Source organism: Apodemus sylvaticus, chromosome 2, assembly GCF_947179515.1.
Source record: "Apodemus sylvaticus chromosome 2, mApoSyl1.1, whole genome shotgun sequence".
In the NCBI taxonomy this organism is placed as follows: Eukaryota; Metazoa; Chordata; class Mammalia; order Rodentia; family Muridae; genus Apodemus; species Apodemus sylvaticus.
The window spans coordinates 63,693,627-63,717,717 of NC_067473.1; the positions used below are offsets into that span (position 1 = coordinate 63,693,627).

The following is a 24,091-nucleotide window of genomic DNA, read 5'->3' on the forward strand; positions in this document are numbered from 1 at the left end:
TAGCTGCCTCCAGATACAGCAGAAGAGGGCATCGGATCCCATTACAGATGGTTGTGAGCCACCATGTGGTTGCTAGGAATTGAACTCAGGACCTCTGGGAGGGTAGTCGATGCTCTAACCACTGAACCATCCCTCCAGCCCCAACCTAGGCCTCTTATCGCCCACTCCGGTGCTAGGGCCCAAAACATCAAGACAGACTGCAGCAGCAGGCGGGGTTCAACTCAGACAGAGTTGATCCTGACTGCAAAGGTTGTGGAGATGCTGGGATGCATTACCAAGAAATACTTGTGTGCTCTGTCCTTGGACTAGGCCCTGCTCCCCAGAATGATTAGAATTCACAAATAAGGCAAACAGTGAACCATTCAAAATCCCTCTCGGTCCAGGTAAATCTGACAGATTCAAAATACATATTTAGAAACTTGTTAATTTTGCCTTCGTAGTTGCATGATGGATCAGGATCAGCGTGTTCCCGAGTCACGTCTGCACATGCCCACACGACCCATGTTGTCTGAAGCTTCTACATGTGACAGGGTTAAGTGATTAAGGCTGAGATTTTTCAGTTCTCTCAGTCTCCGCTTCTCCTGGCTACCAGGGAAGCTGACAGACGCTACACAACCGTCTTAGACTGTCTCAGTAGACGGAAGCGGCACGTTCCCACCCAGCAGAGCGCTGCGAAGGTACCACACTGGCCAGCTGAGGAAGGAGACAGGGCGCCCTTACCGGGATGACTCCAGGAAGGCAGCAAGCCTGGTGAAAGCTTATTGCCTTCACTTGGACGACAGCCCTGTCCTCCTGGACTGAATAATTAGGCTCATAGTCATCTTCGTTTTCAGCACCATTAATGAGTGGCCTCTGTGAATCTTCTTCCGAGCTTTCTTCTGCCTCGATACTTGGGAGACCTAGGATAGTGTTAACAGTTAGAGCGCAGGCCATGCGCCTGGCCTTCCTGGGCTTTGCACACATCACCATTACGAGCCTGACGCTGTTCTTACTTTATTCTGTAGAAGACCCAACTAAGATTCCGAGACTAAGGCCAACCTTAGCCAATTGAGGCTACCCAGCCTGTTCACACAGGAAGAGCCGCACGCTCCGCTGCTCCTGCGGTGTCATTTGTACACCCCATATTTAACCAAAAGAAAACATCAAACTGAATCATTTTTATAAGGGAAAAGAATCCAATCTGAAGATGTTACACTCTTAGCCAGTGCCTCAGTCTCACAAATCACCTACAGATGTTTGGTTCTTCCTGCCCTCAAGAGAAGGTGAGCTGCACTCCCCTCAACTCCTTGCAGTGGTATAAGATGTGGCTGTAACCGTCATGAAGGACAGGGCGAAACTGTTCCTTTAATTTCCCAAGAGGAGTGGAATTTCATTTCCTGTCCTTGGGCTTCCCAGCTCCTACCAGTAAGGTATTTCAAATGGAAGAGACAGACGGCTTCTCCTCACCAATTTCTTCTGGTGATACTAGAAGTCCAAAGAAGATGACGATCCCACCAGCAAACTGCACAGATGCGGTCACAAGAAAGGCGTACTGGAGGAGAGGAGAAAGAGAGGTAGCTCTTACGGAGGCGGTCATGCAGCTATGATCGTTACAGACACACGAGGGGAGGGTGGGGACAGCAGACAGGGAGACTGGAAGAATCTCAGTGCTTTGGGCTTCCAGGCTGGGCATGTGCCAAGTGTCCTACATGCGACTTCCCACTGCATTTTCCTAAGGACATGGCAAGACTCACAGATGGCCACGAAGGTCACCTGGATACTAAGCTGCACTGTTAGGGTCAGAGAATCAGGATTAGCCTCCGCCCTCCAAATCTCATTCTTTTCATTATCCACACTCCTACAAAAAGTTATCTACCTTTGAAGACATTAAATCCAGTCGAAGGGATGAAACGATACCCAAAACAGTGTGAAAAGGCAGCATGAAGCTAAATAAACAAGAAGAATCTAGTAAGGAACACGCAGGATCGGGCCAGAGAGACGGCTCAGCACTGGCTGCTCTTCCAGAGGTCCTGAGTTCAATTCCCAGCAACCACATGGCGGCTCACAACCATCTGTAATGGGATCTGATGCCCTCTTCTGGGGTGTCTGAAGACAGCTACAGTGTACTTACATATATACAAATAATTATTAAAAAGAAAGCAGCACACAGGATTCAGAAGGAAGCACCAGCTAAAGGACACTGACGGTGCTAAGGGAACAGTGGAAAAATCATCTTTCAAGGCTCAGGTGCTGCAGGCTGGGGATGAGACGGGGCATTGTCTACAAGCCTTAGGCGAGGCTTCTGTCCAGGACTACAGGGAAGGAAACTACCACGGAAGGTGGCAGATGGCAGGAAGGACTCCGTGGCCAGGCTGTACAGCCAGCTTATTGATATGGACAATGAGGCAGAACTTTTAAACAGGTGAATGACAAAATTCAAGCCTGATTCCAGAAGGCAGACTGAGGAGCAGCACAGGGGCAAGTGAGATTCACACTTGCACCAATTTAGTACAATCCAGGTATGACAGATGTGAGAGGGCCTGGGACAGGAAAGGTGACTGATAGATGACAGGCCACAATACCACTCTCTGAAAGAGCAACTGACTTAATTATGTAGGCTTCTGCTTAAGTAAATAAGCATTAAAAGGCAGTGAATCCTTTCCCCAAGCCCCTTCCCACCCCACCCAGCTCTCAACTGCCCACATGTCAACTCTGCTGTATTTTATTGTTCTCCATGGATGAGGTTAGGAGCCTCACAAACTAAAACGACCACTTTCCTTTTTCCTTTTTCCAAATGGCACCTCAAGGCACAGTGCTCGGCCTGCTGGCTAGCTGTGAGATCTTCCCCGTGTCTTGATCTCCTCCAGGTCTAAGCTTCTGATTCTACGTCTCAGCTACATGGCCGCTTCCAACAGGTGCAGCAGAGTTAATGTACTTCCCTGTGAGCTGGCACTTACCATCGATCTTTGGCTATTACAAACCGTGTCGGAGTGACTGCAGATAACATTTGCTTGTGCATGTGTAAGCACGTTCACAGTGCCAATGCTTCCTGGAGGTGGAACAGCTTGGTAAGAGCAGCTATAACTTGAGACACTGCCAATAAGTGGCACGTCACTGCCTTGCAACCTCGAGGGCATGGCAGGTGACCAATCTGAATCTTACTAAGTTAGTAAATACTCAGTCGAGGCATTCTTTTGCTCCTAGAGTTACTTATTTTTCTATAAAACATAATTTACTGGTTCAAACAACAACAACAAAAAAAAACCCCTTAACTCAGAAAGTACCCCCATGATTTTGTATAGTTGTATTTTGCATACTTCCTTTTCTTCATTCACACATCGAAAAGCATTGGAAGGCGGAACAAGCTCTCCAGACACTCAGCACTCTGATACAGCAGTGTACGAGCTTCTCGTTCTGTTGGCTCTCGGGACTGTTTCCTAGGAGAGCTGCACTTCCAGCACCATTCCAACTCCTATGGATATTTGGGATGGATGCCTAGGGCTTTCTTGGCCATTTGATGCCTCAGGAATACAAATCAGTTAAAACAATCCAAACATCTGGCAACATCTCATGGTGAGGCTCAAAGGTCAGAAAGAGAGTGATCTGTCTTTATCTCTCTGTCTATAAGCACAGCCTTAAACACGAGCCAGCCAGGAGTCCACTACCCCATCCCATTCAGACTCTGCCAAATGCACATCAGATTGATCAAGCCCCATCCCAAAGGCTTCCATTGGCATGGACTTCATACACTCCACAGTGTACCTGGAGACGGGAGGTCCCTTCGGAGGCTCTTCCACACCCACAATGGACACTGGCAGCTGGGCTGCCCACACACCCACTCTGGCTCAGTACCTGTGGCTCTATACCCTTTCCCTTCTGCACGCTGGGCTATAAATCAAGTACTTGAGTGCCGGTATTCATTACACAGCCCAAGGCCCTGCAGATCAAGCTAGCTTCCTTCTGTCAGGAACATTACACACTGTGGCCCCCAAAACACAAAGCCTTCTTGCCCGGCCTGGCGGCACATGTCTGTAATCCCAGCACTTGGGAGGCGGAGGGGAGAGGATGAGGAGTTCTTGGTTAACTGGCAAGAACGAGAGGACACATGAGCTGTGAAAGAATACCCACCTCATAACCATACTGGAGAACCGATGAGGCCAGGCACGCTCCCAAAATGTTGCCCACTGAAGCACAGGCACTCCAGAGACCAAAGACAACTCCTCGGCTACGGAGGACAATGGAAGACCAAAGACAACGTGTCAGCGGGATTTTATACGCAGGTCAAAATGAAAAACATGGCTGTAATAGTAAAGATGTGCATTACAAAAAGAAATCAACATTCTATTTAAAAATTTGAAGAATACACCAGAATGGTAAACCAGATTCTTCTGAGATGTAGTGATATTAAATTTTCATTTAGAGGCTGGAGGTTGAGCTCAGAGGCAGAGCACCTGAACTACAGTAGCAACGGCCTGAGCTCCTTGTAGGGTAGGTCAAAGAAACAGAACTGAAGAAGCCAGGTATGATGGCTTATGCCACTAGTCCCCACCCTTAAAAGGCTAGGGCAGGATTACAAGGGGTTCAAGGCACCCAACAGTACACTGCAAGACCCCGCCTCAACAAAAACAAAAATGAAAGAGAAAAAGTTCCAGAGCCCAGCGTGTGAATGTTACTCATCCCTCCACAAGGCGGTTTACAGGTGAGCGCTCACAGCATTACAGGCTGGTCATGACCAAGGGAGCTCCAGCCATGAACCTGGGGAAGATGGAGGCTGCGAAGCACCACCAGTGCGCGCTGAACAGCACAGTGAAAGGGAAGTCTGTCTTACTCTGCTGCCCGTGTATAAGAAGACAGATGGGAGAGAAGGATGCCCCTGACAACACACACACACTGACGCAGACAAAACGACCAAACTCCAAGTCAACACAGCTTCCGGAACAGAAACATCGCCAACAGTGATCAGCCACAGAGCAAGTCTAGTTCACTCAGCTTATTCTCCACCCCAGGACTCAGGCTCAGCATCCTTCTTCCGGGCTGGCTGGGAGATCCGTCCGCAGGCACCTTCTTTCATCCTGCAGCCCACACCACCCGGGGCCAGTCCAACACAGTCTAACCTGAAGGCTGAGGACTGGGGCGATGCTCGGTCTAAGACCCCAAGGTGGCAACAGCTGAATTAGAGCCCTTGCTTGTGACCGTAGGCATGTCCTCAGAAACACGGGGAACTTATTTCCTGTGTGTGAACTAGCAGTATCTTCTACATGGGACGCAAGTGCTCAACCACTGGGCTATGCCCCCAACTTTCATGAAAAACTTTTGGGCTAAGTTTCCTCATTGCTAATGTAATGATGAGGTAACCACGGAGTCTCAAAATATGGCAATGAAAAACAAACAAACAAACAAAAAAAAACCAAAAAAAAAAACCCTACACTCAAAAGAACGCCCGTCCTGGATGGCACATGGCGGGGACCATTACAGTTCCTAAAGGAGAAGAGCTGGAGAAGGATGAATCGGGACACACGGCCTTAAGAATGTGCCTCTCTGCGTGTCTACAGACCATCACTGGGGTCCACGAGACACTCTGCCACGAGCCTTCTGTCCCGGAACCGTGCGGAGATGAGGAGGCACGCTCTGACGCACCGAGTGAGCAGACTCAGTGACCCGGCATTAATGCATCAGAGGAAGGAAACAGCATACCCAGCTTTCCCAAACCAGTTGCCCATCACAGCGACCACGCAGGGCCAGCCAGTGGACTGCAGCAGGCCGTTCACAATCCACAGGCCGCAGTAGAGCCACTTGTTGTAGAAGTGCAGCCACTCCGTAAGAGTACCAAAGACAAACACCTTCGAGAGAAGGAAAGAGAAAAGGGACATGTGACATCCACACAGATGCTTCATTACACCCAACTGCTTTCCAGGCTACATGGAAAGTACACACATGGGAGAAGGCTCGGTCGGTAAGTATGAAGACCCAAGTGCAAATCCCTGCAGCCATGTAAAAGCCTGAATGTGGTCGTGTGTACCCTTTAACCCCAGAGCTGTGTGAGATGCAAACAGAAAGATGGTTGAGGCTTGAAAGGTGCCAGCTAAGTACCCAGTTCAGGGAGAGACCCTGCCTCGAGAGGATAGGCAGGAGAGAGAGATCAGCACCTACAATGTCCCATTGGCTTCTGTATGTGCACACCTGCAGGCACAGGCGCAGACGCAGGCGCAGGCGCACACGCGCACACGCGCACACGCGCGCGCGCGCGCGCACACACACACACACACACACACACACACACACACACACACACACAAACACTCGCGCACATGCGCGCGCGCCCCCCAGACCCCTTGAACTTGCATCTTCCACTCTAGAAGTGGAGTTCTCCTTTCCTGTCTTCTTCCATCTGTTCCCTCAGCCCCTCTGGGGATGGCAATCTCCAGAGGGCGGAAGCACCACATGAGCCCACATGTGCATGGTCGTCAGGACAGAGCTAGGCCCTGGGAGTCAGGGCAGTCCCAGGTGAGCCCAGCTGTTGCTATGGCAACTACTCCGTTCGCTGGCATAAGTGAATCCTGTCTGTCACCTGCTGAATTATTCAGCAGTTTCTACCATGGGCCTGCTTTTTTCCAGGCATTTTGCTCAAAGGGACTTTTAATTCACAGTGAAGTCTGTTGAGAGGTCTTGGTATGGGTGAGTAAAATACCATCAGACCTCAGTTGTAAATTCTAGAATAAGCAAAACTGTAAGAACAGAAAAATGGTCAGTTGTTGCCAGCAGCTGGGAGAAGAGGGAGAGGTAGTCAGTCAGCCATGCTTAAGGAAGCAGCCCTACATACTTAAAGGGTTCATGGATGCACTTCAATGCTTTTAAATATTAAAAAAGCATGTATAAAATAAGTACAGGTCATCAGCTTATGAATAAACTGCTTTAATTTCTAAAACCCTAAGAAAAAGGTCTTTTTCCTGTAATGTAAATGTCCAACACTGAAAAACTGTAATAAACCAGAACCTAACTACAGACTAGAAGTTGATTCAATCAATAAGAACCCCTGACTAACTCACTGGCAGTAAGCAATGGCAATGACTCTGATATGGATCCTGTCTTGTACAGCACCTATATGCCAGGCACTGTTCCAAATGCCCCTCAGACAGACAGACAGACAGACACACACACACACACACACACCATCTTCACTGCAGCAGCAGCAGGAGGGATCTGCAGATCCCTTTGTAAATGAGGAGGGTGAAGCACTGCAGAATCCGGGTCAGAAAACAGAAGGCGGAGGCCAGCCCAGGCCTTCCCAGGTCAGGGCCTGTGATGCTACTGGAAAGCCAGACTGACGCATAAGCACAGCTGAAAGGAGAGGACAGCAAGGGCACCGGAGAGGCCGGAGCGGGGAAGAAGTCAGGACTCTCTCACTGACTCGGAGAGGTGCAGAGCCAGGGGTGTCATCTGGCCATGGCATGAGGGCCATTTGAGGCAAGAAGAATAGAAGCACTGGGTAGAAAACAGTGGCCAGGTTAGGGCATCAGAAAGTAGTCTACAACAAAGGTAGGCAAGCAAGTAGGATCGGCAGGCAGCCTGAGACCAGGCCGCAGAGAGCCTGCACTTCGCTGTTTATTCAGAGTATGTGAATCAAGGACAAGATGCACCTGAAGCTGGGCAGGGGCAGCGCATGCCTTTAATCCCGGTGTTCAGGAGGCAGAGGCAGGAGGATCTCTGAGTTCAAAGCCAACCTGTTCTACAGAGTGAGTTCCAAAACAGCCGGGGCTACACAAAGAGACCCTGTCTCAAAAAACAAAAACAAAAATAAAAAGATCTGCATAAGCCAAAGACACACAGGAAGATGACGTGAAGACTAGCCTCTCTCCTCCACTCCAGATGACGTGGAGAAGGGTTACCCAAAATCCTAGAACATCTCACCAAAACAATAGTAACTGTTCGTTTTGTAATGTTGTTTAATGTTAGCGTGTTCATGTTTGTGATATTCAAGTGTGAGTGGGTGTAGACACACGCAGGGTGTGATCAGAGGTCAAGGGGCAACTTTCAGGCCTAGTGTCTGTCCACGGTGCGATCGGAGGATTGAGCTCAGGTCATCCGCTGAGCTCGGCTCCTTTAACTAAGGCATCTGGCCAGCCCAGTAATAACTACAATAATTACAAAATCTTCCAACTTACCACAAACGCAGAAGAGCACATGCCGAAAGACAGAACCCATCGCAAATTCAGCCGATCCCCTATGATGCCGCTGATGAAGAGGCCCTAAAATAAAGCCTTTCGTTCAGTGGCTCTAAAAACAGTATGTCTAAGCTGTGAGCACACATTACACATGACCATGCCCTCATTCCCACAGCCACAGTAACTGTCTATGAAGGTCAGTGCTTCAGCAAATAACGTTACACTACAAAACAAAAACAAAAACCAAGCCCCCAGGCATGTTCCGTTTTCTCTATGAGCTGGATGAGGCCGTGGTCCTCAGCTCTCCTGCAGGGCTCCCTGAGCATTTGCACTTGGAGTTAAGAAGTGTGGCCACAGGTACGCAGTCTGCGGGTGACTCGTAAGGTGCAGGACAGCACTCCAGCTGTCTGTGCCCCTGGGTTTCAGGGCATCACAAACAGAGGATGGGGACACTGGGAGGGAGATGACCAATGAGAGGCACAGTTCCTGTCGTCTGCCTGCTTCCCAGTGCGGCAGGAACTGAATACCAGATCAGTCCAGACCTTAAGGGCAACACACCTTACATTTCTGCCACAAATGTATAAAATGAGTAACTGTCTTTTTTTTTTAAGATTTTTTATATGTAAGTACACAGTAGCTATCTTCAGACACACAAGAAGAGGGCATCAGATCACATTACAGATGGTTGTAAGCCACCACTATGTGGTCACTGGGATTTGAACTCATGACCTCTGGAAGAGCAGTCAGTATTCTTAACCACTGAGCCATCTCTCTAGCCCGAGTAACTGTCTTGACTTCATACTTAGGTTGACATAGGGCCAACTATTTATAGTAAACTGTCTTCACGACACAGAACCCTTAGATGTCAAATATCACAAATGCTTGTCCCTCCACACTGCAAGCACAGCACACAAGCATTAAAGTAGGCTCAGTGGCCTACAGATGCCATGAGAGGCCTCGTGCCATTTGTGAATGAGGGGGCAGTGAAAAGCTCTTTCAGATGATGAAATCAGCTGGTTATGTGCTGCTCCAGAGAGCAGGATGCCTGGAAGCCACAGAAAGAAGGCAGACCCACAGAAACAGCCAATCCGGGGCTGGAAAGATGGCGCAGCAGGTAGAAGTAATGGCTGCTCTTTCCGGGTCTGACTCTCAGAACTGACCTGGTGGCTCAAAACTATCTGCAGGTCAGGTTTCAGGGATTTGATACAGACACAAGCAGGCATACAGACATACATGTAGGCAAAACGCCCATGTACACAATATAAAAATCTACCAGGCCTGGTGGAACATGCCTTTAATCCCAGGACTGGGGAGGCAGAAGCAGGGAAATCTCTGTGAGTTTGAGGCAAGCCTGGTCTACATATATAGGAAGGTCTTGGACAGCCAAGGCTACACAGACTTTATCGCAAAAGAAAAAAAATTAATTTTTAAAAAAGATCTGACGAGGTATAGGGGAGGTCAGTAGTAGGAGAACACGTGTCCAGGTACTAGCCCTGGGTTTGACTCTCACTACCACAATATAAGAAGAGGAGAAGAGGAAGAGGAGGAGGAAGAGGAGGAAGAGAAGGAAGAAAAAAGGAGGAGGAAGAAAAAGAGGAAGAGAAAGAGGAGGAGGAGAAAGAGTGAGAGGAGGAAGAAGAGGAAGAGGAGGAAGAGGAGTAGAAAGAAGAGGAGGAGGAAGAAAAGAAGAAGAAAATTGGGGTCTGAAGAGATGGCTCAATGGTTAAGTGCCCTGACTGCTCTTCCAGAGGTCCAGAGCTCACTTCCCAGCAACCACATGGTTGCTCATAATGGCTCTGTAATGGTCCTCTCTAGTGTGTCTGAAGAGAGCAACACTTTACTCACATACATAAAATAAATAAATCTTTAAAAAAAATTAGTTACTTAAAAATTAAAACAATATAATTATATATATAAGCTATATGTAAAATTTAGTAGCTATTTAAAATTTTATATAATTATATATAAGCTATATATAAAATAATATAATTTTAAAATATGTTAAATTAATATAATAAAATCTTTTATTTAAAATTTTAAATTAAAAATATTTTATATAATAGTTATTTTAAAAGACAAAACAATGTAATTTTATACATAAATTTATAAATTATACATTAAAATTATATATAAAGTAATATGAATTTAATATATAAAAAATTAAGCAGTTATTTAAAAAACAAAAACAAATAAACTTCATAATATCAACACTCACCACAGCATAGGAGAACAAAAAAACAGTATCTAGTGTTCCAAGAAACAGAGTGGCTTCCTCTGTGCTGGGGAACAGATGGTTGCTGGTCCAGATCTGCAGACACACAGGACAAGTCACTGTTGTGACGCTAGTCCTTCATACCACACAACCCCCAGTGCCCTGCCTCCACCACCTCGACTGCCTGACCCCGGTGGTGAGGCACACAAGGAAAGGGGTGACCCCAGACCAGAGCCCTGTGTGAAAAGCCAGCTCTGACCAGGGCCTGCTGCTACGCTAGGCCACTAGGGTGCTCCTTAGTACCCCCATCTCTTAAGTCAGAATGCTAGGCTGCTCGTGGCCTAGCCCTCAGTAAGGACACACAGCGGTGCGAACAAATGCAGGCATTTGGAAGAAATAAATTCTGACTGAATTAAAGACCCATCTAGGAAAGCCATGTTTCATATACTTTAAAAATAGCCTCCTGAGCTGGAGAGATAGGTCAGTCATTAAAAGCACTGGCCACTCTTTCAGAAGCTCCGATTCAGTTCCCAGCATCCAGAATGTGAATGTTGGCCAGAGAACCCGATGCCCTCTGCTGGCCTCCACTGGAACCAGGCACACATGGTGCATACAAACACAAGCAAAGCATTCACATGCAAAATTTTCTTAATTAATAAAAATATATGTAGACTAAACCCAGCCTCCCAGAGCAGACGTTGCCTGGAGCAGGAGTTGCAGGAAGACCTGACTACAAATGAACACCGCACACATCTTCTGCGTGTGGCTTACAGCAGGGGTTAGATCACTTACTCCAGAAGAGGAAAGAGAAATTTTACTACCAGCAGGATTATTTTTCTAAGATTTATTTTAGAGTCTGCAAGGTAGCTCAGCAGATATCGTCCAGATCACTTGAGTTCAATCCCCAAGACCCAACAGAGGAAGGAGAAAGTGGACCCCAGAAGTTGTCGTCTGATGTATCTAACATACGTGTCGTGGCATGCACATGCCCTCACTAATATGCGCAAAACAAATGCAATTTAAAATTTTGAGACTTAAACAAACAAATAACATAAAAAAGTGCTGGGTGGTGGTGGCGCGTGCCTGTAATCCCAGCACTTGGGAGGCAGAGGCAGGCGGATTTCTGAGTTCGAGGCCAGCCTGGTCTACAGAGTGAGTTCCAGGACAGCCAGGACTATAAAGAGAAACCCTGTCTCAAAAAACCAAAAATAGATAGATAGATAGATAGATAGATAGATAGATAGATAGATAGATAGATAGAATTTTAAAAATTAAAAAATGAGATTTTTTATTTTATTTTAATTTCTACCCTCCTTTGGGGGTCTTGCACATGTGTGCATGGAAGTGTAGGTACCACAGAGGCCAGAGGCACTGGATACCCTGAAACTGAAACTATGAGCTCCTGACATGGGTGATAAGAACTGAACTGGGTCCTCTGCAAGGACTGTACAGAAGGTAAAGTCCTGGTGCGGTGGTGTAAGTCAGAGAAGGAGAAAAGCTGGGTTTTCTCCTAATTTCCCAATCTCTGCTGTGTTTCAGAGCACAGGCGTCAACAGGATGGGTCTGCACAGAAGCACAAAGCCTGGCTGGGCAGGGGGGACACGCCTTTAATCCCAGCGCTCAGAAGGCAGGGCCAGCCTGGTCTACACAGCGAGCTCTGGTAGGCCAGAACCTGATTTCTGTACAGATAATCAATCCAAACTGAAAAACCAGCCACTCTGAAGAAGAGCATACTAACATCTACTTTATAGAGCAAAATAAAGGAAGAGCCGGGGTGAAGCCCGGACTAGCACTCTGTGAAGCCCTTGCCTAGGACAGACAACCCTGATCCATGCCCAGCACCAGGATGGACTGATTAGCCAGCGAGCAAGCAACAGTTACTGCTATTCCATAGGTGCTAATAATGTGAATGGTCCTAACAAAAAGAGTCAACCCGCAGGCCAGAGATAGCCCTCCTTAGCAAAGCCTGCTGACAAGGCTGGCCCTTAGCACCAGATCTTTCTAACGGAGATTAAGGAGGGCCCTCTCCTTTGGCCTAAGAGCACTCTCTTTATCCAGCAATCCTGAACCTTGCTTTCCCAAGACCGGGAATGTTAACATGTACCAAGCAAAGTGTGCCTGTGTGACCAGCCCCATAACATCCCTGCGTCTGACTCTCCAACGGGCTTCCCAGGCAGACGGCGATCACGTATGTTGTCACAGCCTCTTGCTGTAAAACAGAAACTCTCTCCGGGAGGGAACCTGCAAGTGTGTGCCTGGTTTCCGATTGCTAATTTCACTTCCTGTCCTTTCTCTGTAATGAGTCACACATGCTGAAGGCTGTGGACACAACCTATCAAACCTGGGGTGGTCTTGGGTACTGCAAACCCAGAATCCCAAAACACAAATCTAGTTTTCTGGGTTCTGGGCAGACTGTACCTGAATCCCACACTGAGAGATCAAATGTCACCAAACTGCAGCTGAAGGAGCCAAAGATGTTCCGCAGAAACAAGAGAAATGAGTGACAGCAGGAAGGCACTTAGGTCCCCGGGGCCCGCCAGGCGGAGGCCAAGAACAGACTCCTGAGAATATTCCAATAAATACATACAACTCTTTTTAAGGAAAAAAAGAGGTATTTTATCTCATCACAAAGAGAAAAGCAAAATTTACGCAGAAAATGGGCAAAGAGAGGCGATTTGCATTCACTTCCCAGAACCCATGTGGGGCAACTTATACCCTCCAACTCCAGAAAACCTAATGCTCTCTTGGCCTCTCTGGCACCTGCATGTATATGTACACACACACACACACACACACACACACACACAAATACACACAAACAAAACAAAAAATTTCTAAAAGAGAGTTAATTTTAAAAAAGAATTAGCCAGGCTGGAGAAGAGAAAGAACACGCCATCACTCCCAGTCCCCAGGAGGCAGAGGCAGATCTCTGTGAGTTCAGGGCCAGCCTGGTGGCCAAGTTCCAGAGTAGCCAGGACTATAGAGAGAGAGCCTGTCGAGAAAGGAAAGGAGGAATGGAGAGAGGGAGGACGCGAGGGAAGGAGGGAGAGAGGGGAAAAGGAAAAGCAAACAAACAAAACAAAAAAACAGAAAGAAAGAAGTGAGTGTGGGTGAGTGAGTAAATGGCCGGGCACACCGACTCACACTTTAACCGCGCACTCAGGAGGCGGGGACAGGCAGATCTCTGTGGGTCTCAAGCCAGCCTGGTCTACAAAGCAAGTTCCAGGCCAGCCAAGGTTTCATAAAAAGAGGAGGAAAAGAGAGAGATGGAGGGAGGAAAAAGAAAGGGTATAAGATTAAGTAATAACTAGAAATAAAAAATAAACCAAGGGGGCTGGAGAGATGGCAGTGGTTAAAAGCACTGGCTGCTTTCCCAGAGGTCCTGAGTTCAATTCCCAGCAACACATGGTGGCTCACAACTATCTGTAAATCTGTGATGGGATCTGATGCCCTCTTCTGAGTACCAGAATGCTGTACACATAATAAATAAAGTAAATCTTTAAGAAATTAATAAAATGAAATAAATCAAAGGGAGAAATTCACATAGCACTTGTGGGACTCAATGAAGGCAAACCAGAACCTTAAAGGCATCACAGAACTGCACACTTATAGGAAGGGCACCGAGCCTCTGCCTCACAAGAAAGACCCCCACGGCCTGTGATTCCCCAAGAAAGGCCTGTACTTCCCTTTCCAAACAAAATAAAAATTAAAAAAAAAAAAAAAGTTGTTTCAAGTCTGAGCAGATGATGGGAAAAAGAACTTCGGAGTGCTTACGGGCAGACACAGAGGGGAACTCTCCTTAGCGCACCCCACACCCTGCACCCCACACTCTACACCCCATACCCTGAACCCCGCACTCCACACCCTGAACCCCGCACCCCATACCCTGAACCCCGCACCCCACACCCTGCACCCCGCACCCTGCACACCTCTGCAGGCAGGTCGACTGACGTGTTGAAAGCATTTGGGGTCCACTGCTTGGAAATACTGACTTTCACGTTGCTAAATGTTTTTCTTGATGCATGGAGTAAGGAATAGCTGCAAAGCACAGAGAAAAACCACAACTGAATGAGAAGCCAAGCAAACAGCCCTCAACAAACGGCAAATACTGCGCGTTTGCTTTATTTAAGTTTAGAACCTTTACAGAAAAGAAAACTATTTGCTGCTTTGTAAAAACTACTAATTAACACAGTCTCTGCTAGCCAGATGACCGGAGTGTACGCCTTTAATTCCAGCACTCAGGACGCAAAGGCAGACACATCTCTGAGTTCGAAGCCAGTCTGGTCTACAGAGTGAGTTCTAGGACAGTCAGGGCTACACACGGAAACCAAAAAAGGGCAGGAGGCACTGTTTCATGATCCCACTGTCTGCTGTTCATGCATAACTTACCTGGAACTGATCGTGATGGGCTGCACCCACCTTAAGGCATGGTGCCACTTCTGGAAGCACAGCCACTCAGTAGCCTTGCCCTCAGATTTCTGTCTCTCTCTCACACAGATGCCTGCCCAAACCTCTGACAAATGGAGAGCTCTAAGCCAAACTGTCAAAATTACCCAGCAACTCTTACAGGACTACAGAACCACTTTCCTAATTTATTACTGGCGGTGGAAATCAACACTCCTTTGATAAAGATTAATGGGGCTGGTGATGGCTCTGTGGCTAGGGGACTCTAACTCCAATCCTACTGCCCTGAGTTCAATCCCCAGGGCAGACACAGTAAAAGGACAGAACCTGCTCCAAGAACTTGTCTTTTGACCTCCACACTCAGACCATGGCAGAGAGCATGCCCACAGTAAATGAAGAAACAAGCAAAATTAATAATAAAATCCATATTAAAATATATCAGAAGCCAGGCGGTGGTGGCACACGCCTGTAATCCCAGCACTCTGGGAGGCAGAGGCAGGCAGATTTCTGAGTTCGAGGCCAGCCTGGTCTACAGAGTGAGTTCCAGGACAGCCGGAACTACACAGAGAAACCCAGTCTCGAAAAAACAAAACAAAACAAACAAACAAAACAAACCAAAAAAAACCAACCCCCCCCCCCAAAAAAAAGGTTGGGCTGTGGTTGGGGTGGTAGTGCACACTTTTAAGCCCACCGTGACTCTGAGGCAGAGATAGGATCTCTGTGAATTCAAAACCAGAGTGGTCTACATAGCAAGTTACAGACCAGCCAGGGCTACTTGCTAAAATGCTATCTCAAAAAAGTTGACTTGCCAGGTGTCCTTAAACACTTAGGGGGAAGAAGTGTAGCTCAGACACAGAGCATACTCTCCACATGCTTGCTGCCCAGAGTTCCGCGTGGAGCACCAAAACAAAGCAAACAAAATACAAAAGAAAGCTATCACAGAGAAACCTCACCTCAAAACAACAACAAAGGACGCTATCTATTTCACCAGAAGCTGTGTCAACCAACATTCTGATACAGTATCTCCCCACAGGCAGAAGGCAGGAGTGTGAGCAAGCCAATACCTGAAGAACGTAAGCAGGAACACAGCAGCATGGTGATGGCTGAAGCTGGCGAGGAGAGATCCTCTCTGCAAAGACCTCGGCCACGCCATGCTCTTCCGACCTCCTCTTCACCGTGACCTCAGCCTCCCCCGGGACTGAGTTACATTGTTTCTTCTTCCTGGAAAGACAACGAAACATTCTGACATTTTTACAAACATAAAGAGACCTGTTGACACACACCTGTAATTCCAGCACTTGGGAAGTTGAGGCAGGAGGAACAAGAGTTAGTTCAAGGGTATCCTCAGTTACAAAGGGAGTTTGAGGCTAACCTGAGCTATAGAAGTCTCAAATACACACACACACACACACACACACACACACACACTGAGAGACAGATGGACAAACGGACAGACAGAAACAGAGACACAGACAGGCAAGCAGGCAAGCAGTCAGACAAAGAGATGAGAGAGAGAGAGAGAGAGAGAGAGAGAGAGAGAGAGAGAGAGAGAGAGAGAGAGGGAGAGAGGGAGAAAGAGAGAGAGAATGATAATCCAAACTATCTGAAATCATTTTGAAAAGTCTGAATTAGTAGTTTATGACCAGGCAACAAATAACTGCATCCTCGTCTGTTGGGCTACTTGCACCAGAAAACTGGATTGGTAATTATGTTTTGTAGTCATTGGCTAGTCCTGTGGTGGGAGAAGGAACCTCAACAAATGAGTATACCCAACAGAAGGAAGAGTCGTGCAAATTGAGAAGAAAGGCTCTCACCTCACAGGAAGTGAAGGAACAACACAGAAGAACTGAACTATTAAATCTAAAACCAAAAGTTCCGAGTAATGTTAGAAACACTGATTAAAATAAAGAGGTATCTGCACAGAGCTGAGGAGGTGGCTCAGTGGTAAGAAGGCCGCCTGATCTTCCAGAGGGCAGAGGTTAGCCCCCAGCATTGCTAGCAGGCAGTTCCATCTGCAGGTCCAGCTCGAGGGGATCTGCTGCACTGGCGTCCATGGGAACCTACGATCAGGAACACCGAGGACAGATTTGATTCCCAGCACCCACATGGAGGTGTGTTCACTCCAGTTCTAGGGAATCTGGTCCCTTCTTTTGGCTTCTCAGGCACCAGGCACACATATGGTGCAGACGTACATGCAGAAAAACACACAAAAAATGAACTGTTCAATGTTTTAATCTATTAAGGTATATATTTTGGTTTAACTGGTCATTGTGGCACACATCTGTAATCTTGATATTCAGGAGATGGAGGCAGAATCAAAAGTCTAAGACTAGCTCAGGATACAGGGAAAGTCACTAATCATCCCCCAAAAGTAATTGTTTTTAGCACTAAATCAATAGAATGTAGATAATTCTACTTTTAAATCATTCCTTCTGAAAAATGCTAACAAATTTATGAGCACAGTAAGACTAAGACTTCTGACAAAAAACTGTTTATGATTCCAGAAGTTACAAAAATAAGAGCTATCATGTGCTGCTACTAAAATTACAGTTCTTGGTCTTGGCAGATGGCTTGCCTGGCATTCAGGAAGCCCTGAGTTTGATCCCCAGCACCATATAAAAAAGGCTTGATCATGCATGCCTGCAATACCAGCACTGGAGAGGCAGAGGCAGGAGGATCAGAAACTCAAGGCCATCCTTGGTATACAGTGAGTCCTAGGCCAGCTGGCTGTGCATAAAACAAAACCAAACAAAAAAGCAAACAAGAAATCAGTTCTTTTACCTGAATGCATTCTACCTCAAAATACTGAGAGAACATAAGATATCAAATTCAAAATGTAATATAAGCTAGGGCCAGCAAGATGGCCCTAGGATCGTTAGGACACAGGCGACCAAGCCTGATAGCCTGAGTTGGATCCCTAGGACCCACACAGGGAGTAGAGAACCAACTCCCTCCCCCTAAGTCGTCCTCTTACTTCCAAGCGTGCACCATCCCTCACACAGGAAGAAGTGTAATAAAAATAAATGAATGAATAACTACATTAAAACTCAATGAATTGAGTTGATTATTGCTTTTTTTAAAGATATATTCATTTATTATATGTCAGTACACTGTAGCTGTCTTCAGACACTCCAGAAGAGGTCATCAAATCTCATTCCGGATGGTTGTGAGCCACCACGTGGTTGCTGAGATTTGAACTCAGGACCTTTGGAAGAGCAGTCAGTACTCTTAACTACTGAGCCATCTCTCCAGCCCGAGATGACTATTGCTTTAGCAGTAATAGTTGTATAATCAGAGTCACATGAATGCATATATGTATGTATGTATGTATGTATGTATGTATTGAGATATGAGACTATGTGGATTTAGTTTCTAAATAAATCACTTTATCCTAAGCCGTAGAGATAAAAAATAAAAGTCTTAATAAATACAGGGGGAAAACAGTTTTAAATAGTCACCTGCTGTTGGCAGACTGCCATTTGAAATGAATACTATTATAGCATTTGGTCCTATGTAATTAGATAATTAAAAAGTACACTGTGCACATATATCCTACCCAGCCCAGAGACAGCTTCCAAGCAGATGTGAGCGAGGGGCCCTTGACCACAGGAGGTTCTGCCACGTCTGGATGTCAGTATTTTCTGCTTTCACTGTCCAACACTCTGAACACACACTGTTTGTGTCTAGCGGCTTTCAAATTCAGCCAGTTCTGTTACAATTAATAAAACCCAATTTATTTCTTTATTTTACTTATGTATTTCCTTCCTTCTTTTTCCTTCTTCTCCTAATCAGGCAGGGTCTGGGGTATCCTGCCTAAGCTGGCCCTGGACACTCTATGTAGTCAAGGATGACCTGATCATCTTGCTTCCTTCCTTCCCCAAGAGTGCTAGGATTACAGGTGTGCACCACTACAACAAGCTAGAAGTCAAACCCAGGGCTTCCTACACACAAGGCAAACACCCTACCAAATGAGCTATGTTTTTCTTTTCTTTTCTTTTCTTTTTAAGCAAAACAAACTCTTGAACTCTTAAGAGATACAGCTGCCTCTGCCTCCCAAGTGCTGTAATTAAAGATGTCCACCACCATGTCCAGCTTGCTGATTTTCCCCTAAAGACACATCCTGGAGAGATGGCTCAGCGGCTACAGGGTGGCTCACAGCCCTCTGTACTCCAGTTGCAGGGAATCTGATACCCTCTTCTCACCTTTATAGGTATTAGGTAGCTGTACATGCACAACATTCATACACACAAACTATTAAAAGTATTTATAAGGACATGTCTCACTCTGTAGTACAGGCTAGCCTCAAATTCACGATGTAGTTCAAACTGTCCTCTAACCTGAAGCAAACAATCCTCCTGCCTCAGCCTCCTAAAGACTAAGACTATAAGTAGGTGCCATCACACCCCACTTATTAAAGTCAAATGTCTATGTTTCTGAAGTCATAATAACTTTAGTATTTTCTCAGTGTGAATACTGAACACATGACTATCATGTAATAGTTGACAGTGCTAAGAATTGGCTTTTCTAATTATTTGTGTATGTATTTAATTATTGTGTGTGAGCATGAGAATCTGAGTATGCTAAGATACACCATGGAGATCACTTTTGGGAGCTGTCCCACCAATGTCCTCTCACCATTGGATACAGGTTCTAACCCAGGACATCAGACACTACTACCCAGAAGCCAGCCCTGGCTTTTCTTATTTTTTAAATCACAAAATGCAGTATACATTTGTCATATCAGTATGTTTTGGAGTTTGTATACTTGTAGAATGGCTCCATCAAGGGACTTAACCAATGCATTGCCTCACTAGGTATCATCTTCTGCACTAAGGGAAACGCTTAAAATCTAAAAGATACATTGGTACTCCAGTTACCATACTGTACAATAGGATCTTGAATTTAGTCCTTCTTTCTGAAGGAAATTTTGTATCCTTTGAGCAATAACCCTCAACTTTCTACACTGTTACCTTAAAAGTAAAAATAATACTAATAAAATAAAATGTTAAAAAAATAAGGTCTTGGGTCAAGTGGAAGCACACACGCCTTTAATCCTAGCACTTCGGATGCAGAGGCAGGCGGATCTCTGAGTTCCAGGCCAGCACTGGTCTATAGAGTGAGTTCCAGGACAGCCAATGCTGAACAGAGAGACCCTATCTCAAAAAACAAAAACAAAACAAACAAAAATAACAAAAAGGTCTTGGGCAGCAGCTAGTAGCTCCTGCTGGTGGGCTACACTTTTGATCTCAAAACTCAGGAAGCAGAGGCAGGCAGATCTCTGTGAGTTCGAGGCCAAGCTGATCTATAGAGAGAGTTTTAGACCAGCCTAGGCTACATTAATAAAAAAGAAAAGAGCTCAGGAATGCGGAATATAGCACAGTAGAAGTGGGCATGCCTGGCATTCAGTCTCTCCATTCAATCCCAAGCACTGCATAAAAACAAAACAAAAGCCGGCAGTGGTGGCGCACGCCTTTAATCCCAGCACTTAGGAGGCAGAGGCTGGCAGATTTCTGAGTTCAAGGCCAGCCTGGTCTACAGAGTGAGTTCCAGGACAGCCAGGGCTACACAGAGAAACCCTGTCTCGAAAAACAAAACAAAACACAGACCTCTTGCTATCAATCAGATCCAGAACCACTAACCCTCTTTTCTGCATTTTAAAGCAAGTTCATAATCATCAAGTAATGTGATTTTTGTTATATATGTATACATATATATGTGTATATATATACACACACACACACACATATATATACATACCCCCTCTGTGTGTGGGGGGGGGGGGGGTAGCAAGATGTCTCAGCAGACTGGGGCACTGGCTGAACTAGCCTGGTGACTTGAATTACATCCCTGAAACCCTCATAAAAATGAAAGGGAAACCCAACCTCTCAAAGCTGTCCTCTAACCTTGACATGCATGCTGTGGCATGCCTAAGCCAGCACATACACATCACATATATATACAAGAAGAAGTTAACTTATAAAGGTGAGCAGCAGCAAGATGGTTTAGCAGGTAAAGGCAACCAGGGCAAGGACAGCTATTTGAGTCAATCCTTGGAACTCAGACAAGGCAAAAAGAAAGCACCAGCTCCACCTTTGGCACCTTGGGTGTGTGTGTGTGTGTGTGTGTGTGTGTGTGTACTTTGCAGAAAAGAACAGAAGTGTACTATGAATGCTGACACAAGACTGCTTTACCCTGCCACACATCTGAAGATGGTGTCTCCCTATACTATGCTGCTTTAGAATTTACTAGTTTCCTAAATTGTTACATTGTTACTCCTAAACTTCTACTTTCTTTACCTTTAAACACTGTAGCACTTTGTTGCCCAGGCTGTTCTGGAACTAGAAGCAGCTCTGCCTCAGCTGGTCTCCCGAGTGCTGGGGTTATATGGGTGACCCACTACCTATAGAAATATTTACAGTTTGTTCCAACCCAAATATAGCAAAGCCTCTAAAAGTATCTTGTGCTAGAGATGGTGAGTCGGCAGTGCTATATAATGCCTTTACTTGGGAAACTATGGCAGGTGCCTAGCTCAATACATACATACATACATACATACATACATACATACATGCACACATACACACACATACACCATACATACATAAATGAGTGAATAAGTAGATAAATATGTTTTAAATGAAAATGTTCTGTACACTTGAATCAAAGTCCACAGACAAAGAAAAAGGCTGGTGGGAGAGAGAGCGTGTACCAGTACCCACCACTCCTGTGCGGTCTGCACCACTGTCCAGCCTACTCTCCCACCAGGCTTCCTGGGAACTCAAAGAGAGAGCCACCTAGTCCACATCCTTACAGACACGTGGCTGTCTCTATGCCTCTCAGGAAGCCACCACTCCTATCACAGCCTACCTGCATCAAAAATCAAGGGGTCCTGCCCACCTTGTCCCCAGGGCAGCGCTCACCCATTTCCCTCTGCAGCTCTCGCTGCCTACTCACCAGAACCGGTGCACACACTGGACAGCTCCTGTCCCACAGGCCCTTCCTCTTTGCCTTCAGAGCTTTTGAGCAACCAACCGGAAGAAGAAAAGAGTCCCCCTCTTAAGACCCTTCTGCAGTCCTGTCTTCTTCACTTGCCCTTTCCCTGTATCCCCAAGAAGTTTCACTCCATGGGTGGAACTCAGGCCCCGCATCCGCTCCCGTAAACTTTCTAGACAACCTTGCCTTCCAGAGTGCTTGCATTAGATACTTCACACTCCAATACTCATTTCACCCAGCCAGGCTCCTCCTCCCTTACCCACACTTCCTTACCAGGTTACATGCCATCTCCCCAGTGAGTCTTTTCCTCTCCCAGGCCTAGCCCGCTTCCTTCCCTGTATCCTCACAGCTGAGTTCTGTCAGAGAAAAATCACACAGGCAGGCTGACTTCAGATTCAAACCGCAAACCTCAAAGGGCGAGCGCCACTGCCCTGCAAGCCTCCCACTTCCCTAACCGCTCCAGCTTCTCTGCCTGCGAAGCAGAGCTCTCTCTCTTCCCGTTCTGAACTCCAGTATCTTTTCCTGCTCTGTCCCCCAGGCCTGTGGCTTTACACCAAGGCTTATGCCTGCCACAGATGTAAACCAGGATCCATTTCCTCCCCGGGATTACTCACCTCAGAAATAGCACCTCCATCCCTCCTGGGGACAAAGTAATAAATAGCATTCATTCTTTATTTCCCCTTTCTCTGGGCTTCCACATCCAGCCCATTCCTAAATGCCTTTTTACCTCTGAACTTAATCTCCCTGCCACCATCTTAAGATGATCTGCCCTGATCTACCTCGTCTGCTCTAACAGATTTTCTCCCTATATGACCCCACCCACAAATAATTCCTCACACACTAGCAAAAATACATCTTACAACATCAATCCCACCATCAGGCAAGGTGGCACACATGTAAAAACAGCACTTAGGAACCTGAGGAGAGTTTATTGATTTTAAGGTCAGCCTGAGCCACACAGAAAGACTCTATCCCCAAAACCCATAAATCAAGGGCTTGGATCCAACATAATGGTAGTGTGCTGACCTAGTGACACCCCCTCCCCCACTCACCTTTAGCACCGCTCCCCCCCCCCAAAAAAAGATGGGGGATAAATCAACCTCCATTTAAAACCTGTGCTGGGGCCTGGAGAGATGGCTCAGCGGTTAAGAGCACTGACTGCTCTTCCAGAGGTCCTGAGTTCAATTCCCAGCAACCACATGGTGGCTCACAACCATCTGTAATGGGATCTGATGCCCTCTTCTGGGGTGTCTGAAGACAATAAAAGTAAATAAATCTTAAAAAAAAAAAAAACCAAAAAACCAACAACAAAAAAAACCTGTGCTGGCTTTCCAAGAGATAGATTTAAAAAAAAAAACCAAACTCCTTGTGGAGCCTTCTGAGCCTGCGTTAGTCCCTGAAGGAGATGAGTCTGCCTAAGGGATGGGGAGCAGCTGGGGCTGGTAGGCTCTGCCTGAGTACATGACTGAGCTGGAAAGGCTGAGGTTTTGTAATAAACAAGCCAGCTTCAGAGAGGTCAGTCCATACTTGGTCCCACTGACTCTGGGCCTATGGCACAGCAGGACATTATGAAAGGGCATGGAGGGAGAAAGATGCTCATCCCACGGCAGCCAAGGGGACAAAGGGGGCAACAAGCAGCGGGTAAAGGCAACCCGTGACCTAACAGTCTGAGCAGTGTGACTTTATCAGTCCCTTCCTTCGCCTACAGATGAGGTTAGCATCCTGGTATCTAATCACTCACAATGATGTCAACTCACATGATGTCAACAAATCAACTTTGCCAGGTGACACCTCATATCCAAACCACACAGCAGATGATCAAAAGGTGTAAAAGAGTAGACAGTGGAGACAAAGCCTCTGTCTCCAAATACCCTGCCTGGGCAGTTCCTTCCTTTCTTGCAGACTCTGTATCTCTGCACTGGCCATGGGCAGAGCCCCTTCAGGTAAGCGCGCTTTCAAGCATGGAACACACGATTTGGTGCTCTCTCTTCTTCACAGGGGCAGTGTGCTGATTCACCCACCTCTGTTCTTCAGAGGCAGTTATTTTCTCAGCGCCTGCCCACCCGCAGCTTCCGGGCACGTGCAGTTCAAACACACTGTATGTTTTACCAGTCCCGCCCTGGGCAGCTGAGTTCCCAGTCCTCTGTCAGGCTGTAACCTACTCTTCGCCCCTTGTCTCCTTCCCTCCTCCTCCTCCCTCCACCCAGCCCCATCTCCAGTCCCTGAACCCACCAAGCCTTCCCCTCGAGGCCTCTGTGCCTCCTGGTTCTTTGCAATAGCTTGTTCCTCCCTTTCTTGGCTCGTTTCTCAGATGTCACCTCCTAAGTGGCTGCCCAGACAA

General features: G+C 46.6%; 1 protein-coding gene across 1 annotated transcript in view; it reads right to left on the bottom strand.

The window, feature by feature from the left end:
- The window catches only part of Slc37a3 (solute carrier family 37 member 3), a 40,228-nt gene that overhangs the window by 13,662 nt on the left and 2,475 nt on the right, over nucleotides 1–24,091 (bottom strand). Inside the window, exons 2-9 of the mRNA XM_052173499.1 lie at nucleotides 15,822–15,978; nucleotides 14,283–14,391; nucleotides 10,357–10,449; nucleotides 8,142–8,225; nucleotides 5,674–5,819; nucleotides 4,108–4,204; nucleotides 1,447–1,531; nucleotides 721–899 (exon numbers count right to left, since the gene is read on the bottom strand). Of these exons, the coding sequence (XP_052029459.1) occupies nucleotides 721–899; nucleotides 1,447–1,531; nucleotides 4,108–4,204; nucleotides 5,674–5,819; nucleotides 8,142–8,225; nucleotides 10,357–10,449; nucleotides 14,283–14,391; nucleotides 15,822–15,910 (882 nt within the window). The 5' untranslated portion in view covers nucleotides 15,911–15,978. The remainder of the gene's footprint in view (nucleotides 1–720; nucleotides 900–1,446; nucleotides 1,532–4,107; nucleotides 4,205–5,673; nucleotides 5,820–8,141; nucleotides 8,226–10,356; nucleotides 10,450–14,282; nucleotides 14,392–15,821; nucleotides 15,979–24,091) is intronic.